Source organism: Peromyscus californicus, unplaced genomic scaffold (genome assembly GCF_007827085.1).
Source record: "Peromyscus californicus insignis strain IS unplaced genomic scaffold, ASM782708v3 Scaffold_6__1_contigs__length_162567912, whole genome shotgun sequence".
Lineage (NCBI taxonomy): Eukaryota > Metazoa > Chordata > Mammalia > Rodentia > Cricetidae > Peromyscus > Peromyscus californicus.
In genome coordinates this window covers 17,291,185-17,309,847 of record NW_026294584.1, presented here as the reverse complement: position 1 = coordinate 17,309,847, position 18,663 = coordinate 17,291,185, and the positions used below count along the sequence as shown (strand labels likewise).

Here is an 18,663-nt window from a genome sequence, read left to right as displayed (position 1 = left end):
TCTCCAATTTAGAAGGGGAAACTCTACATTTGAGAATATTCAGAAAGGTAGAGATATTCAGTGCTGATATTTAAAACTCCTTCCTCAGAGAAGACAAAAGTGTTTGCCCATCTGTCTGCCTCCAAGCTTTTGCATTCTACTCTTTACTCATTCTGGTCTCCTGTAGAATAGCAGGAATGAACTTCATTACATCTTATTTTGGAGTCAGGCAAGAGTCTAAAATTTAGCTCATGGTCATAACTGACAGTTAAAATCATAATCAACTTTTCTGGCTCAATTAATCTTCCTGTATCAGAAAGAAAGGATGCAAACAACATCTGGAAGTAAAACACACAAAACTCGTTATGAAGATACACTATTTCCTAATGTCTACAGGATGATGTAACTTTGACTGAGAAGGACTGGCTTGTGTAACTAAGAGCGGCTGTCTCCAGCACAGGGCGTGCTGGAGACAACGTGGTCCTCACACTGGCGAGCAGCGCTTGCTCCAGCTCCCGCACTCGACACTCCAGCTTCTCGAGCTCTTCATTCCGTTCCTGCACGTCTCTCTGCAGCTGCTCCTTACACAGCAGCAGCTCGCTGCACTTGTCTGTTTTTTCCTTCAGATGAGTAGTCAACTGTTCGACCTGAAATATAATGGAAAAGGTTTTAAAATGCTGGGCATTCATAATTGTAAATTACTTTATAGCTTAAAAACTGCTTTCGGGGCCTTGAAAAGGTATCTCGGTGGTAGAGTGCTGCTTGCCTATATATGCAAGTCCTCAGGTTTGATCCTCAGTATCCCCCCACCAAAAACAGGTATTTTAAAATATGTTAATCTTATTTTAAAGTAAGGATAGCAATGGTCATCTCTAGCAAAAGCGACTGATAAAACCAGTATGCAGAAAGAGAAATACTACTGCTTTCATGGAACTCATTTAAAAAATTATTTCTCTGAAGAGCCTCATGGTTTTATCCTGGCAGGAAGAGGGAAAACGCATTTTGAATAATGTGAATTATCTAAAGGCACAGCACACTACAGCTTAATGACATAATAAAGATGACAGATCTGCAGCTCACTTCTTGACTTGCTCTCAGGTAAAGGATACTGTCCTTTAAGTCTTTGCATGTTACATTTGGTAAAGGTTCAGTCTGTACACTCTTTTGGTAAGAATTATCTGGCAAAGGTTCAGTCTGTACACTCTACAGAAGAGATGAGAAGAGGTAGATGAAGGAATCTGGATTCCTTTAAGTGCTCCTACTCTGCCCAAAATAAAGAGTAAGTGTTCTGAGATTCATCTTCTGATGACTGATATACAGTACCTCAAATGTTGTATAACAGCAATGGAAGAATATAGGAAAGATTAATAAGACAGTTTATGGACATACTCATCAAGGAGAAAGTACTAAAAATATTGTAGTTCTAAGAAACAGAGGACTATGACGTTACAGTGAGACACTGTGAAGAAATGACCAAAGTGACAAACATTGTTCTCAGAACATTAAAACGATGCCATCTTAACCTAACTGCAGGCTCTTAGAAGGTAGTAATAAAGCTACTGAGGAAAAACTAGCAAGGACAGGTGGACTAGTATCTGGAGTAAAGTCTGGAAAACAGACAACACGCAGGTGTCATGAAAAGACACAATACATTTCCAGGTAGTTTCCTGACTGGGAGAAAATCAGAGGGCTAGGGAGGGAGTAAACGAAGTGCTAAGTTCCTGGAGGCGCACACAGCTTTGTCAGATGTCTCAAGTTCATAACGACACAACCGATTTTGTCAGCTAAGACAACTTGTCTCACAGGAAATGACCGTCTAGGTCAGTGGTTCTTAACCTGTGGGTCGCCCCTTTGGGAGCTGAGTGATCTTTCCACAGGGGTCACATATCAGATATTTACATTACAATTCATAACAGTAGCAAAATTATAGTTATGAAGTAGCAATAAAATAACTTTATGGCTGGGGGTCACCACAACATGAAGAACTGTATTAAAGGGTCGCAGCTTTAGGAAGGTTGAGAACCACCGCACTAGGTTCTAGAGCTTAAAACCTCTTGAGTTTTGACTTTTTCAAAAGCTAAAAATACATTTAGAGGCATAGGGGCAATGACTACAAACAATGAGTATTAATGCCTTTTCTAGTGCTCTAGAAACATAATATTTTGTTTTACATTTCTTTAGAATTCTTGGAAGGTAAATGAAACTAAATCAAATACATGAAAATTATAATTTTTAGAATTAAAACTATTTCCAGAAATACTAACATCATAGTTAAATCTAAGTGTCTAAGGCCATGCCAATACTATAAGTGTAAGCTTTTCAGGAGGCTAAACAACTTGGCCACTGTCACACACCCAGTAATTAGTAATCAATGATCCAAACAGGGTCTGCTTTACCTTAAGGACAATCTTGCTCTTAACAGGACAAGTCATCTTTATATTTTCTACAGGGAGCTCTCCCTCCCTCACATAGCACTCACTCAGTCAACAGAGGTCTGGCTACATTCTGAACATGAAAAAGAACAGTGGGAGTGAAAATGGGTGGTGAGAAGGACCAGCGGGTGCAGGCCACCTGACCTAAGGTCCACCCTGGAATACAAGAAGAGAACTGATACCACAAATTGTCCTCTGACCTCCACATGTGTACTGTGACAACATCCCCCCATCATAAACACACACACACACACACACACACACACACACACACAGAAACACACACACACAGAGAAACACACACAGAAAGAAAGAAAGGGAAAAAAAAGTAGCAGAGAGACTGGTTAGGATGCTACCACAACCATCCAGACAAATAATCATGAGATATGGAAATGAACAAAAGTGGAAACCAAATATAGCACAAATCTGACCTGCCAACAGGATGACTGGGCTGAGAAGAAGACAAATTGAAGAAGATAAGTTTTAGCAATGGAGAATGTATAAAGATAGGAAACTTACTGAGATGAAGAGGAGTCTTTTGTATTTTCTGGGAAAGGCAAGTTCTTCTATGGCTATGTTGCTCTTGTGGTAAGTGGAAAGAGATGGCAATTAAATATTTAAGTGTGGAGCTCAACAGAGAAGCCAGAAATGAAGGTACACATGTGGCCACTGATACATGATTGTTGGGAAGAAAATAAAAGCCCGGAAGAAAAGGGGGCCTAAGCCTCTGTCTTGGGTACTCCATCACTAATTCTAGCAGATAGAAGAGAAACAAATGGGGGAGAAGACTAATGGAGCAAGTGTATTGCAGAAGGTAAGACAACACAATGCTTCTAGAAGACTCTATGGAATGCCTCTGAGTAGCTGAGTGGGTGAAGGTAGGAGTGATTTCTAGAGGGCCAAGAGGTGTTAGGGAACCTTCACAGCAACACTTTAAATGGAGCGGAGGGTAAAAACCCAAAGAAAGCGGAGCTGGAAACCTCCCTGGAGCAGATTCAAGAGAGTGGGAGATAAGCAGCAAAGAGTGAATGCAAATGACTTTTTACTGTATTCATTCATTCCTGTGTGCGTGTGCGTGTGCGCGTGTGCGCGTGAACATGAACGCAGCACACATATGGAAATCAGGAACCAATTGCAGGAGTCAGTTCTCTACTTCCATTTTCTAGGAACAGTTTATTTGCCTTAGCAGCAAGTGCCTTTACCCACTGTCTTTGTGATGAAACACCATGACCAAATGCAAGCTGGCGGGGGAGACGGTTTATTTGGCTTACACTTTCCACATCATAGTCTATGACTGATAGAAGTCAGAACAGAAACTCAAACAGGACAGGAACCTGGAGGCAGGAGCTGATGCAGAGGCGATGGAGGAGTGCTGCTTACTGGCTTGCTTCTCATGGCCTGTTTAGTCTGTACTTTTATAGAAGCCAGGACCAACAGCCTAGGGACGGCACCACCCACCATGGGCTGGGCCCTCCTCTATCAATCGTAAGAAAACATCTTAGAGCCAGATCTTTTTTTTTTTTCCTTAAGATTATATGGTGTTTATTATGATAATAAAGAGCCTTTTCAAGTTAGAAACTCTGAGGTACATCTTTCAGTTTACAAATACTATTTGTAAAAATATTATATCTCTTCGGCACTGAGAAAATTTATTCAAGACTCAAATCACTACACTGATGTCTCTAGGTGATGGGAATCTTTAAAAAGTAGTAATGTTCTAGTGTAACAGGGAAGCTACACCCTTGAAAGTTTAACAGTGTTTGCCTCCACATGACCTAACAATGACAATACCAACTGACATGCCAACAATGATGGGAGGGATATCACAGGGCTCCATCCCTAGAGGGAGGGCTACAAGCAATTAGTAACTGCTGAGAGAGAGAAATAGTCTTCCCCAGGAATTATTCTCTTACTTCATTTTCCAATCCCAAGTGGTCAGCCATAAAAATTTATACATATAGGCAATATCACAGGTAATCTGAAGAAAGGGATTATTACTCTCATATGAAATGATGGGGAGGCATGAGAACTGTTAGATGGAGGAAATGGAGAAAACAGTACAATTATATTTTGATTTAAAATAATATCAATCTTAAAAATTAAATTAATTTTAAAAATAGTAGTGGTTTTATTTTATATACTGGTCTCACTGAGATAGGCTATTTTTTTTTTTTTTTTTAAGATTTATTTATTAAGTATACAGTCCTTTGCCTGCATGTGCACCTGCAGGCCAGAAGAGGGCACCAGATCTCATTACAAGTGGTTGTGAGCCACCATGTGGTTGCTGGGAATTGAACTCAGGACCTCTGGAAGAGCAGCCAGTGCTCTTAACCTCTGAGCCATCTCTCCAGCCCGAGATAGGCTATTAACAGCAGATTTATCCTGAAGTTTTAGATCAAATTTGACTTTCAAGTTCAACTACAGAAGAATAAGTTAATTATGAAATATTAATATTCTTTGATATTTACAGACTCTAGTATATTACGTACATAAGACTGTTCATAGATTTATTAAATAACTTTTTGCTGCTTACAGCCAGATCTTACAGAGGCTCCCTTTTTCTAAGTAAGTCTAGCCGGTGTCAAGTTGACATAAAATTAGCCAGAATACCCAGAGTCCCCTTGCTGGCCAATGAATAACCTCCAATCACTTTCATTGAGAATGAGAATAGAGAAATGAACAAGGAAGTTTATTTAATTGTGTAATACACAGAGGGGAGTAATTTCAAATTTCAAACTTCTTCCCCCACCCACTCCCGAGTTTGAACACAGGGCTTCAAACAGGGTAGGTAAACACTCTGAGACATAGTCTCACCCTAATACAGTACATTTTTATGGTTAACAGGTGCCTGACATTTAAATAACTTTTTTGAATGTTTGACACTGACATACAATATAAAGAATCCACTTTTGAGTTCTTCAAGATACCTTGTTCTACACTCGAGATACAAAGGAGGACAAAGGAGGCACACTATCAGTGAGTCCTTACCTCTCTGGTCTGCTGCTCACTGGTGGGCTGGAGTCGAGGCACAACCTTAAGTTGCTGCTCCAGCTTCTGTATTTCCAGCTGAAACACATCTCTCTCATGCTCCCTGTCAACTGCTTGTTCCTGAAATTTAATGATAATGATAATAGTAATGACAGTGATGATGATGTTGATATTGGGTTGGGCATGGTGGCGCATGCCTTTAACCCCAGTACTTGAGAGGCAGAAGCAGGCGAATTTTGTGAGATCAAGGTCGGTCTGGTCTACATAGCAAGTTCTATACTAAGTAGGGCTTCACAGTAAGACTCTGTCTAAAAAATAAACAAACAATATCAAAAAACTATAGAACTTATGACACTATCATTTAATTAATTAATATTTATTGTCCCCATTATTTTTTTATATCCCTTTAGCTAGAGGTTTAAAGATTATGGGCTGATACACGAATACCCAAAACCACAAAGGTTTAAGAAGAAAACACATTTTAGGGGATTATAGTACATTGCCTATTTGGGCTCGTCAACAAAACTCTGAATATTTAAAATCATTAGCAGTACTATCTTTTTTATCCAAATAATGTTAAATGCAGAATAAGAAGACAAGAATAACAAGACAAATTTGTACAAAGGAGGAATCTACTGCTAATTCAGTCTTAGAACAGGTAAGCAATATAAATTAGTTTGCTTAATTCTATTCTAGACTTACATCTAAAAATATAAAACGTATTCAATTGATTCTGACAAGCGCAGATCATTGGCTGATGTGGATAATCCTTTTGTACACTGTGAATGTGTGTTGCTCTCATTGGTTTAATAAAGAGCTAAATGCCTAATAGCTAGACACGAAGAGGACAGGCAGGACATTCTCTGGGATGAAGGGAGGCAGAGTGGCTGAGAGATGTGGAGAGAGGATGAGCATGCTGTACTGAGGAAAGGCACTAAGCCACATGGTAGACTATGGATAAGAAATATGGGTTAATTTAAGTTGTAAGAGCTAGTTACTAACAAGCCTAAGTAGGGCCAAGCATTTATAATGAAAAATAAATCTCTGTGTGGTTATTTGGCAGCTGATTGGCAGGACAGAAATATTGGCTTACATTTGGCTTATGCAACCCTAAAGATGTTCTGTGTGAAAAGTCAAAACCAATGACATTTTGGGTGAGAACAATGGCAGTATGACTGCTGTGCCAGTCCCACTATGTGCCACACTGGGAGCTGTGCTCATCTGTTGTGCAGGAAGCACTTGTAACTCTGGGAATTCTTACCTGTTTTGGCTACTAGTAAAGAGCAAAACTAGAAAGAGCTTAACTTTGAATTTGGAAATCTGAGCTGCTCAAGGTTATTCACAAACTAGGTGTGCTTTTAACTTGTCTTTTAAAAAATATTTATGCATTAAATACTTAATTTTTTTTGTTGCTAGGAATTGGACTCAGAGACTCCTTGATGACTAAGTAAACATGGATTGTATCACTGACTGTATCATGGATTGTATACCCTCAGCCTTAGTAGTCATCCACCTCCTCACCTATCTACATACCTGTCCCATCTGTCTGTCCGTCAGTCCATTCATCCACCCCGCCACCCATCCATATCTGTCCATGTAGCTAAGCTGAAGATACTTACATCAATAAATCGTCTCATTTTCTCCAGCTGCTTTTCCAGTGCTTGGTTTTGCTGCCTTAGATCTGTTAGCTCGACATTTTTCTCCTGCTCCATTTCTATTAACTTACTGGTCTTTTCTTCAACATCTATTTCTAGAATTTTCACTTGCTTCTGAAGTTCATTATGTACTTTTTCAGCTTGACACTGTACTTCCAACTTTTCCTTCATTAGTTTTTCTGTCTCCTGTAGAAATTCTGTTTACAAATGTAACAATACACTTGGTTAAATTATGATTCATAATGTTATGATAATGAAGTCATGGACTAATATTTTTGGTTGTGAGCCTAGACTTTAACAGCTGAGCCATCTCTCCAGCCCCATGGACTACTATTTTTAAACTTTTTCTTCATGAAATAAAGGCTGAGAATTACTTTGAATACATTAAAAAGTATATACTTCATTTTGGAAATATCAAAATATTTTACTCCTACAAAAGAAAGCAAACTACTATCATACAGAATTAATAAAAATGAGAATTCCTATTACATAAAGGTATTTTTGTGAAAACAATGAAGTAAATAACAGAATAATACATTTTTATGATCAGGGAAAGAACAAAGTTCATTTGAATTAAACCATAAAATGCTGACCACATTTTTAACCACAGGCAAAACTGAGTCCATTCAAAAGCCAAAAGCCATCTTTCTCTGTACACACAATAAACACAGTAAGCAAATATGGTAAATCTTTAACCAGGAAAAGGGGAACAGAAAGAGGAAGGAGACGACAGTCAGAATTTCTGATCAGTCTTATGCTTATATGAGATCCACATCCCTGAACTGCCTTTTCATGTCTGTATGTCTGTGCATCAAGGGAACATGGACACGTATGGGGATCAATATGGTTAGTGCATGAAGAACAGATTCAATTCCTACTTCTACTACTTTCCTCCTGTGTGACATTTGATAAGATGGTCTTCAGTTTTGTTATGTGAGCTACTGGAGATGAACCGAATTAGTATGTGTAAAGAACAGTGTCTGGGATATAGGAAGGACCATGTGAAGATTGGCTGTTAGTCTAGGTGATAAAGTATAGACAGGAGAGAGAGAGAGAGAGAGAGAGAGAGAGAGAGAGAGAATACCCTTCTAGAATTTTTATACTAACTAATGTGCCAACAGTGTATTCAGATCTTGGATCTATAGAAAACATCTTTTCTGAAATAATATCATCATTATATGTTAATATCAAAGTAAATTAGCCACAAAGCCTCTTAGTAAATTAACTGATCCATTTGCTACCATTAGCTTATCAACTTTTCTGTTTTGCAAGGAATACTCTGAAAAATCAGAGACCAGAGAGCTTAATATATTCATAAAACAGAAACTGTTTGTTTCTTAAAGATACTCAACATTTTCTTTTGAAAAATCAAAATGGTTTTGGACTCTGTGCGAAAACAGATTAAATAAGATAATGGTAACTATAAACCTCAGGTGTTAATATCAAGTTAAAACATATTTTTATTGTAAATTAAGCTGTGTTACTGTTAAAAAGAAAAATTGTAAGTATGAAAGAAACACAACAGAGAAACTGCAAAATTAGAAATTTTGTTAGTTGGAAATCGAGGTCACCCAAATTTTGAGCTGTGATTCTACCACCCAATAACAGTGCATGCAACTGTGCACACACCTGCTCCAGGAGCTGCATCAACTGCAGCATCTACTGGCCCTAGGAGAGTAAAACAAAACTATAGTTATGTCTTCTACTTTCTCAAATACGATAACGCATATTTGCACACATTAAAAAGTTGACGTCACTGTTTATCACTGTTATCCACAGTCCCATGTCTCTTGTATATTTTGTATATATGACATGAGACCTTTTAACCTTAAAAATTCCAGCCCTAAACCTGTGCTAAACTAATCAGAGCATCCCTAGGGAGAAAATGTAGGTTTTATTTCTAAGTTGATGAAACTAGAGAAACTCCAAATGTGTAGATCCCAACTATGCATTTAAAAATCAAAGAGGGTTCAATAAACAGGATTACAAGTCCATGGTCACAAGGACAGACATTTATCACTCAATAAGCTTTAAGATCAAGATGTAAAAATTAGCCATTATAAAGTTCAGTGTTCTTTGAATCTTCCTAAATGAGATGTCAGATGTTTTCTGGGTCTCTTCGTCTTGCAAGCCCACACTGCCTACATTTGCTCATGACCAGCACCAGGTCAGTGTTCACATTTTCCTCACCTCTTTCCCACTAAAAGAACTCTGTTGTACCCATTTCCAAAACACACGGCCTCATTATTTTTAGCTTTTTGAGCATAAATAAGTAATTCTCTTTTCCTGTTAACAGTTAATATCTTTAAAAGGCAAAACAGAAAATATTCCATAAAATGGCTAATAACTCATTTGCCTTTAAAGTATATTTTCTTATGATTTTTCAAGTGTGTCTATAAATATGTAAATAATGGCACTGAAGAGGATAACCTGTCACATGAGCATATGAAGAAGAGAAACGGAAGAGCAATCATATGATACAAAGTCTCGGTACATACGCTGCTCCAGTGGGCCAGCCATTGCTCTCATCGCGGCCTTCTGCCTGGAGAGCAGCTCCTGCTCCTCCTGCATTTGCTGCTGCTCAGCTTCCAGTTCTTGTAGTCTAGTGCTCGCACACAACAGCTCCTGTTCTAGCCGATCTATTATGTACGTTTTCTCCTGAATTTCTCTTTCAAAAACAATTTTTTCATCCGAATACCCATCAATAATACCTATAAGACACAATGTAGGGAAATTGAATTGCATCTAATTTAAATTCACCATCAGGTTTTGTTTTTTGAGACAGGGTCTCACTGTTATACCCTAAGCTGGCCTTGAACATTGTGATCCTCCTGCCTCAGCTGCGATTGCAGACATGTACATCTAGGCCAAGCTTACCATTAGATGTTAATACTAACAATAAAACCATTCTGTTCACAAAACTTTAAATCACTTCATTCAGTTAAGAGCCTGCTGCTGAGCTTCACTGCCATTCTGCAGTAATTTTTCTTGTTTACTGTACATAAACATGACATCTCCCTGTCTAGTACTTTGCTATACTAAAGTACCACAACACACATACATAATTCAGATTATCAGACAGAAATAGGCAGGCTCCTGGGAGCTTACAATACATCAAATGCTTGTGAACTGAATCACATTTTAACTATAATAGAGAAGATTGACATTTTAAGAAATTCTAGAAGGCCAACACCCTGAGAGAATAGAAGAGGGTTTTAGAGGTTAAAGTCTGTAATGACGTTTAATTATGACCTTACACCACCCAAATAACAGCTTTTGCCTTAGTTTTCTCATTTTTAGGAATTACCTCAGACTCACCATCATCTACTTTTGAATCACCTAATTTTTTCTTTTTTTTCTGAGACAGGGTTTCTCCATGTAGCTTTAGAGCCTGTCCTGGAACTCAAAACCAGGCTGGCTTTGAACTCAGAGATCCACCTGGCTCTGCCTCCCGAGTTCTGGGATTAAAGGTGTGTGCCACCACGCCGGTCCTGAATCATCTAAATTTTTTAATGCTATCTATAATTCTATAAATTCTTTTTATAATGTGTGTGTGTATACTTAGGAAAACTCAGGGGACAAACTCTATTTTTCAATGGTTACTTTAATTAGACTGGGGTTTACAAACCTGGCTGTGCATCCAAGTCTCTATTCTCAGACTGAACCATCTCCCGTCTCAGTGACCGAGGCACTTACTTTCCGCTCTGTTAAGCTCCACAGCCAGCTGCTCTCTGGCCCGCGACTCCTCTTGAAGGCGTTCATGCAGTTCTTCTAGGCACCTGAGTGACTCCGCTGCCTCTTGCTTTTGTCTAAAGGACTCATGCATCAACTCTGTCTGTGTGACTTTTGCATGTTCCAGCTAAACCAGGAGGGCAGGAGAACACAAAGGAAGTAAGTGTTGGGGTCCAGTGTCACCTCTCATAAACAAGCAAAAACTAAGATAGGATCTCAAATGAAGACATCTCAGTAAATGACAGACAAACACTTGCAGCACATGTTAGCAGCAGGTAGTAGTCACAGCAGATACACACATTTGCTGTATGCCACCTTCTGTAAGAGATATAGGCCAGTTTCATTAAGCTACAGAATGCTTCCTACTTTAAGTCAGTGGACATACATTCTACCATACAAACAGGGGTATAGAGCTAGTGAAGCAAAGCTCTCTGTATTTGCTATAGACTTCCAGAAACTACGTGGTCCAGGACAAACCAGTGACATTTTGACTGTTAACTTCTTCAGCACTGACTGCACTTTGTGGTAGACTACTAATACATGGCATCAAACACACAATCACAAGATGCAATAAATGAAATTGTAACACATATGCTTATTAAATAAAAGCTTTGCCGGGCGGTGGTGGCGCACGTCTTTAATCCCAGCACTCGGGAGGCAGAGCCAGGCGGATCTCTGTGAGTTCGAGGCCAGCCTGGGCTACCAAGTGAGTTCCAGGAAAGGCGCAAAGCTACACAGAGAAAACCTGTCTCGAAAAACCAAAAAAAAAAAAAAAAAAAAGCTTTGTACTTCTGAAAGAATTTGTAAAAACTTTGAAGTTTCTGAAGATACTCAGTTTATTGAAAAACCTTGGACTATAGAAACTAAAAATCAAGTACCCTTCAAATGCTATCAGCATGCACTTTCGTGGATGGCAAGGATGGCAGAACAGACTGGAGCCACAGCTGTGTGAGGTCAGAGAAAGGCACTGTCCCTGACCAGTGTCATTCGGGCCCTGAAGGGCCTTACTCGTGGCCTGTCTTAGTCAATGTGAGTCTGAAGCGCTCAAAACCAAGCAGTTGTACGCATCTGCAAAGGGTCACAGCAAGTCTTGGTAATCTGTAAGTTTATATGTACTCTGTGTATCTCAAAGACTGAACTACCAAGCTTGTCATTTAAAATATAAGTAAATATATAGTGGTTTGTAGCTTAGATGTAACGTATCATAAAACACATTAATATTAAGATATAACTAAATATAATTCTAATATAATAAAAATAGAATTATTAATAACAATATATTAATTTATCAATTACATCAATAATGTATTAATATAATGATTAATATATAACACTTAACATTACTTTTGTGCTTCACATCTGAGTACTATTTACAGTAAAACATAGACTGTAGTGTCACTAAAGGTTTGGTCACTCCAAATCAGTGGTTCTCAACCTTCCTGATGCTGCCACCCTTCAGTACAGTTCCTCATGCTGTGGTGACCCCCAACCATAAAGTTATTTTCATTGCTACTTCATAACTGTAATTTTGCTGTTATGAACTGTAAGATAAATGTATTTTTCAATGGTCTTAGGCAACCCCTGTGAAAGGGTCATTCGATCCCCAAAGGGGTTACAATCCACAGGTTGAGAACCACTGCTCTAAATAAATGTCCAAAATATCCACATGCAATTATTCTTGTTTTAACAAGATGTTTAAACTATCACTTAAAACATTATTTCAGTGAGAATTCATATGAAATGGAAAATATATCACCACAAAAGGATAAAACTTTTATATAAACACTTTTAATTGGGAAAAGGATTTATTCTTTTTAAATGTAACATACACATTGACTTAGATTGTAAAGAAACATGATCAGAAAGTATGAACTCATATGCACACAAATACCTTTTTTAATTTAGTTGCAACAGCTATTTCCAAAAGTATCAATCACTTCTGCATATACACGTAAACCTCTCCAGTAAATTATGTTATCTACTAAAAATATGAATTCTCTAAGAGTTCAGAGCCGTAGCCCAAGAAGGTGCATTTCTTTCCATATTTCAAATTTACTACAGAAATTCAATAAAGGATTTAAAACAAAATAAGATCCTGCTTTATATGAGTAAATTACCACACTTTTGCTTTTACCTCTCATTTCACAAGATTTAAGCCAGTATTCGTGACAAGAAGAAGAAGGAAAAGCCAAACCAAAAAGCTGACGCAATGAGAGAGAATAAAGCTACGAAACACATTAGGATAGCACAACTGGGTTCCCACTTCACTGGGACAAAGATCCTCCTCAAAGTTTGACCTAAATTATACTTGAATTCCTCCCACCCAGGCAGGGCATGACTGAGTCCTACTATGTGCAACAACAGGCACTATATGAAAACATAAAACCCAGAGCTTTTACTTCTCAGCAAAGTAAAGCATTAGTAAATATTCTGTCACTTAAAAAATTGTTGGTGAGGTAGCAAAACTATTCTAACAATCATCCAGCATGTTAAATATTAGCTAAGATTTATAGTTAAAGCCATGCAAGTCATAAAAAAAAATGCTGAATAGCCTGTAGAGAATGTTCACAACACATTTAAAGATCCTATGAACCGGAAATCCTGAACATGTAGGCATTTTTACAGTGGGCATTTAACCTTAGCAGTGTTTACAAAATATATTTCACATTAAAACCTGAAAAGGTTATTTCTCTATAGAATTAATAAGCTTATTAAAACAGAAAACAAGTCCCTGGGGTTGTAAAAAATATTCAGAATGCATGCTCCCTCTCCTTTGTCTAGAGGTACAGCCCACAGGGCACATGATCACAAACATGATCACAAACATGATCACAAACATGCCCCGTCTGGCACAGAAATCCACTGGGCAGTCGAGGCGGCATCATACCCATTCTCTCAAACACACTCATTACGTTTTTTAAATTTTGGATCAGCATTACAGACAGACATGCAATCTTTAGGACAGGAAGGATCTTTTCAAACAGCTTTCTGAATACGGAAGAAATTTAGTATTTACCTCATTGTACTATTGAAGTCAAAAGCAGTGAGGTTGGGGTCTGAGGAACAAACAGCCCTTCTGCCCACCTCAGGTGTGAGGAGTAACACCCCAGCTAGAGCAAAGCAAGGGTCTGCTCCGCTCAACCTCTATAAAGACAGTGACATCTTCAATTCTTACAGTTTACTACATTTCTAAAGTACTGAATACTTACTGAATAAGGAGGGGTCGGCAGGGAAATTTTAGAAATAAGCTTTAACGTGTGTCCATTTCTTTTGTGAATAAAATGAAAAATAGAAATGTTGACGATTACTGAGTTGTTTTCATCCAAATGCTCAGACAGAGGATAAGGATACGGCAAAGGCACACGAGATTCAACTTCATAAATGTCTCCCTCCTGTTCATCCAACCAAGAGCCACTGAGCTGGATAGTGGCCAAATAGGTCCTGTAAGAATCCATTCTAGATAAGGCTGCCAAGCTTCTTCTGTTCCATCAGGTTTTTTTTTTTTTTTTTTAATTTTTACTACATTACAAAGTTCCTTTTAATTTATCAAGACACCCTATACTAGTGCAAGATTTTCTTTTTAGTATTCACAAGCAAACTTAATTCATATAAATTGAACAATAAAAAGCTGATACAAAAATTCAACTTCAAAAACAAAACAAAACCTACAAAAGTCTATCTAGTCAAAAACCAAAACAGAAGCAAAAACACCCCCAAACAATCCAATAATAAATACAACAAACAAAAAATAGTTCCAACTAGAATAATTAAATCCTTGACAAATGAAAGAATAAAATTATAAAGATCTAATTAGCTAAGCAACAAAACTGCTCTCAGCATTCAATGTGTCTAAGGTAATAATTAGGCCTTCCAAGCAGATCTTGGCAGGCAAGGTCAGCTTGTAAATCTCCATGGTAGCACTCTTGAGAAACGCTGCTGAATTTCTCTTGCTCTTCAAGCCTCACAATTCAAAAGGAAAAGCTCCTCTGAACTGAGATATTCAAATAACCTCCACACTGAGCTAAAGGTCTCAGTCAGTGTCCCCTAAGGAACAGGCCAGAGCCGAGGGTGTGGTTAAAGTCTGTACCTATAGGAACATGGACAGGTGGAATGTGAGTCAGTACGCCCACACTAAACCCTGCCTAACAGGATCCGAGGTCCACGTCAGAGCTTTCAAAAGGGTATTTAGACAAGTTTATAATGCTTTGGAGATAAGCTAGCATTTTTCCATCCCACTAGATTGTTGCTTTAAGAATATAAAATAGAAAGTATGATTGTGTTCACATTACTAATTCAAGTATATAAAAAAATCATTATTTCTGAAAAACTGAATTAGAATCTGTTTGGTATTTCCTTAGAAACAAGACATTTAAGAAGCCACTGACCTATTCATGTTTTGGTTACAGCTCATTTTCAGTTTCTAGAGTGCATGTTAAGGAAAATGTCCTTTTTAAAGCTGTACTATATATAATATTTAGCATTATAATAATTACATTACCTACAGCAGCCTGTGGGCCCTGACTAAAACATTAAAGCCCGAGTTGTGATCACCAGCCAGTCTCTGGCAGCTCCAAAAACTTAAGAAATGGTGAATGAGACAGCTGCTCAGAATTTTAGAAGGTAAATAACTTACTTAAAAAATATTACTGATAATTAAAGATTCTCAATAACGAAAGTTGCTTTAAATAATAGACATTTATTTTTTTGCTTTTGTTTTCTGTTCTGTAACTAAATATGCTAAACCCACAAAAATCTTTATCTAAATGGAAAAACCTATACTAAAGTAAGTAGTTTATGAAAATGGTTTTTATAGTAATTCTCATTACATAGTCTATGCTGGTATTCAAATTCTTCCTAGCAAACTAGTAAGCAGGGCAGGAAAAACAATAACAGAACACTATCACCACCACTACCACCACCCCATATACACCGGGGGGGGGGGGGGGAGACAGACAGACAGACAGACAGATTTTTCCATAGGTTGGCAAGCAGCGAAGCAGAGGTCTCTATATGCTGGGGACTCTTGTTATAGATGTTATTGGGGAAGATGTCTTATCATCTATACAAGATGGAGGAATAACCCCATTACTGCTGCAGTTACATGTAATTTTACTTTTTGTTCCACTTTGTGTGTGTGTGTGTGTGTGTGTGTGTGTGTGTGTGTGTGTGTGTGTGTGTTTGTGTGTGGTGCATGTATATGTGGAAGTCCGAGGTGGAAATCAGGAATCATCCTGAATTACTCTTCCATCCTATTTGTTGAGGCAGGGTCTTTCCATCAAACCCAGAGCTTGCCAACGTGGCTTGTCTTGTTAGCCAGTGTGCTCTGGGTGTCCCCTATCTCTGTCTGCCGGGACTGGAATTACAGATGAGCCACCAGACCCACCCTGCATTTTGTAAGTTCTGGAGGTCAACTCTGACCTTCACACTGTGCTGCCATGCTTTGACCATGGAGCCATCTCCTTGACCCTACATTTAATTGGCATTGAAAAGATTTTGAAAGCAGAAGACGACTTTGGGTGGCTCCTCCACTGCTCTCTGCCCTTCTACTTGAGATGGTCTCAATTGAACTTGGCTAGGATGTAGTCAGTAAGCCCCAGAAACCCTCCTGTCTCCAGTCTCTCCCCAAGTACTGGGCTTATAGAATAGGGCCAAGCCTGGCTTTTTACATACTCGCTAGGGATCCAAACTCAGGCTCTTGTGATTGGGTCTGGGAACACTCTTATTCATTGAGCATTTCCTCAGCCTCTCTACTGTGATTTTAATGAGGGTTCAGAAGATATATGTCCAGCCTAAAAATTCTCCCTTAAAATAGTCTTTCCTTATTTTCTCTGCAATTAGTTTATTTTTAATAATCTGGCATTCTGTTTCTCCTTTGTGAAGAAAGAACAAAACCATGTAGGTAAAAAATAGTACTCATACATAGTATCACTTAGGATAGGAATTAAGTATCACAGGGTAGGAATTAAGCACACAGGTAAGAGACAAGAAGAATATACAATAGATTAAGATGACTTAGCATGGGGAAAGATTCTTGATAACTGTGGTAGTTTGAGTAAGAATGACCCTTACAGGTTCATGTATTTGAATGCTTAGTCACCAGGGAGTGGAACTGTTTGAAAGGATTAGAAGGATTAGGAAGTGTAGCCTTATTGGAGGAAGCATGTCCCTGGGATTGGGCTTTGAGGTTTCAAAAGCCCATGCTCCCCTCTCTTTCTCTCTGCTTGTAGAGTAGGATGTAGCTTGCAGCCACTTCTCCAGCACTATGCCTACATGCTGCCATCTTCCCTGCCATTATGGACTAAGCCTCTGAAACTGTAAGCAAGCCCCTAATTAAATGTTTTCTTTTGTAAGAGTTGCCTTGGTCATAGTGTCTCTTCACAGCAACAGAACAGTGACTAAGATAAAAACAGTGCAGTAATTGATAATATACTCTATTAATCCATGTTCAAGAAGACCCTCAATTAAAATAGTTCAAGGTATGTTCCACTGCTTTTGTCCATTTTTAGAAGCAGGCATACCTTGCTTCTATTTATATAAAACAAAAGTCTATAAAAAGCATTCTTATATAACCAGGAGCACAGATTAAAGCAAGAAACTACATACACTAGGAGCTGGAGGGATGGCTCCATGATTAAGAGCACTTGTTGCTCTTCCAGAGGACCAGGGCATGATTCCCAGCACTAACATGGCAGTTCACAATCATATGTAACCCCAGTTAACCTGACAGTCTCTTCAAGCCTCTATGGGCACCACGAGCAAGCATGTGGTACACATACATACAGGCAAAACACCCATATACAACAAATAAAATAATAAACAACACACAGACATATGCATGCATGCACCCTAAGGTAATTTAGAGAGAAAAAAAAAAACCAGTATGCTAGTATAATTCAACCTACATATAAAAAGCATGACTGTCCTTACAATAAAAAAGGTAAAATGAGCCTGGTGGCACTTAGGAAGCAGAAGCAGGTGGATCTCTGTGAGTTCAAGGCCAGCCTGGTCTACAAAGCGAATTCCAGGACAGCCAGAGCTGTCACGCAGAGAAACCCTGTCTAGAACCTCCCTGCCCCTCTAAAAAGCACCTTCAATTCTTTTTAAAGTATCAATATCCAGACTAACTTATGCCTACCATCAAGTTCTAGAAGATCAAGACTTAATACATATTTGCTATTAATTTACAGTATAGAGCTGAGTATTTCCCCAATAAAACAGCCTTCAATATTATCATACATTGTGAAGCTATTTAACTTTTTTCTCTATAAATTATTGATTTTGAATTATAAACATGTCTGTTGCTCTTTTTATTTATTTACATTATTTAAGAAAGGGCTAAATCCTGCATAATACTTTACAGAGCCCTCTCAAAAGTTAAGTAAGTCAGAAACACCTCTTGATGGTAAAATTATAGCTATATTTAAAACATGACAATGACAAATCAAAATCTCAGGAGACTGTTTAACCCTCAGATTCGTCTTTGAGAAAACACAGAAGCAGGTGTCTTGGAGCTCACTGTTCTTAAAAGTGAAATCAAATCAGTTAGCTCTGTGCAAGGGACTCCTTATTCAAGTTCTTACAAGAGACTCTCGAGGGACTCTAATGTCAAACAATCGAAGGCTCTGTAAAACACCTCTGGGTCATGGGAAACGTAATCACATAAGCTAGACAACTGTATTTCTACATGATTCAAAAGACAAGCATCTGTGGACCATACTCTCAAAGCTACTTCTCTACAGAAGCCCAGAGACTGCAGGATAGACCACAGAGTGGAGACTGTCTCCAAGCATCTTCATCACACTGTAAGGCAGGCTGTCCCAGCAAACGTGCAATACAAACATGCTTTTATGGTGACCCAGGAGAGCAAATGAGCGGGC

General features: G+C 38.4%; 1 protein-coding gene across 1 annotated transcript in view; it reads right to left on the bottom strand.

Moving 5' to 3' along the window:
• The window catches only part of Akap9 (A-kinase anchoring protein 9), a 121,126-nt gene that overhangs the window by 31,625 nt on the left and 70,838 nt on the right, over positions 1-18,663 (bottom strand). The window contains 5 exon segments of the mRNA XM_052721235.1: positions 468-626; positions 5,400-5,519; positions 7,019-7,251; positions 9,553-9,765; positions 10,751-10,913. Coding sequence (XP_052577195.1) covers positions 468-626; positions 5,400-5,519; positions 7,019-7,251; positions 9,553-9,765; positions 10,751-10,913 — 888 coding nt within the window.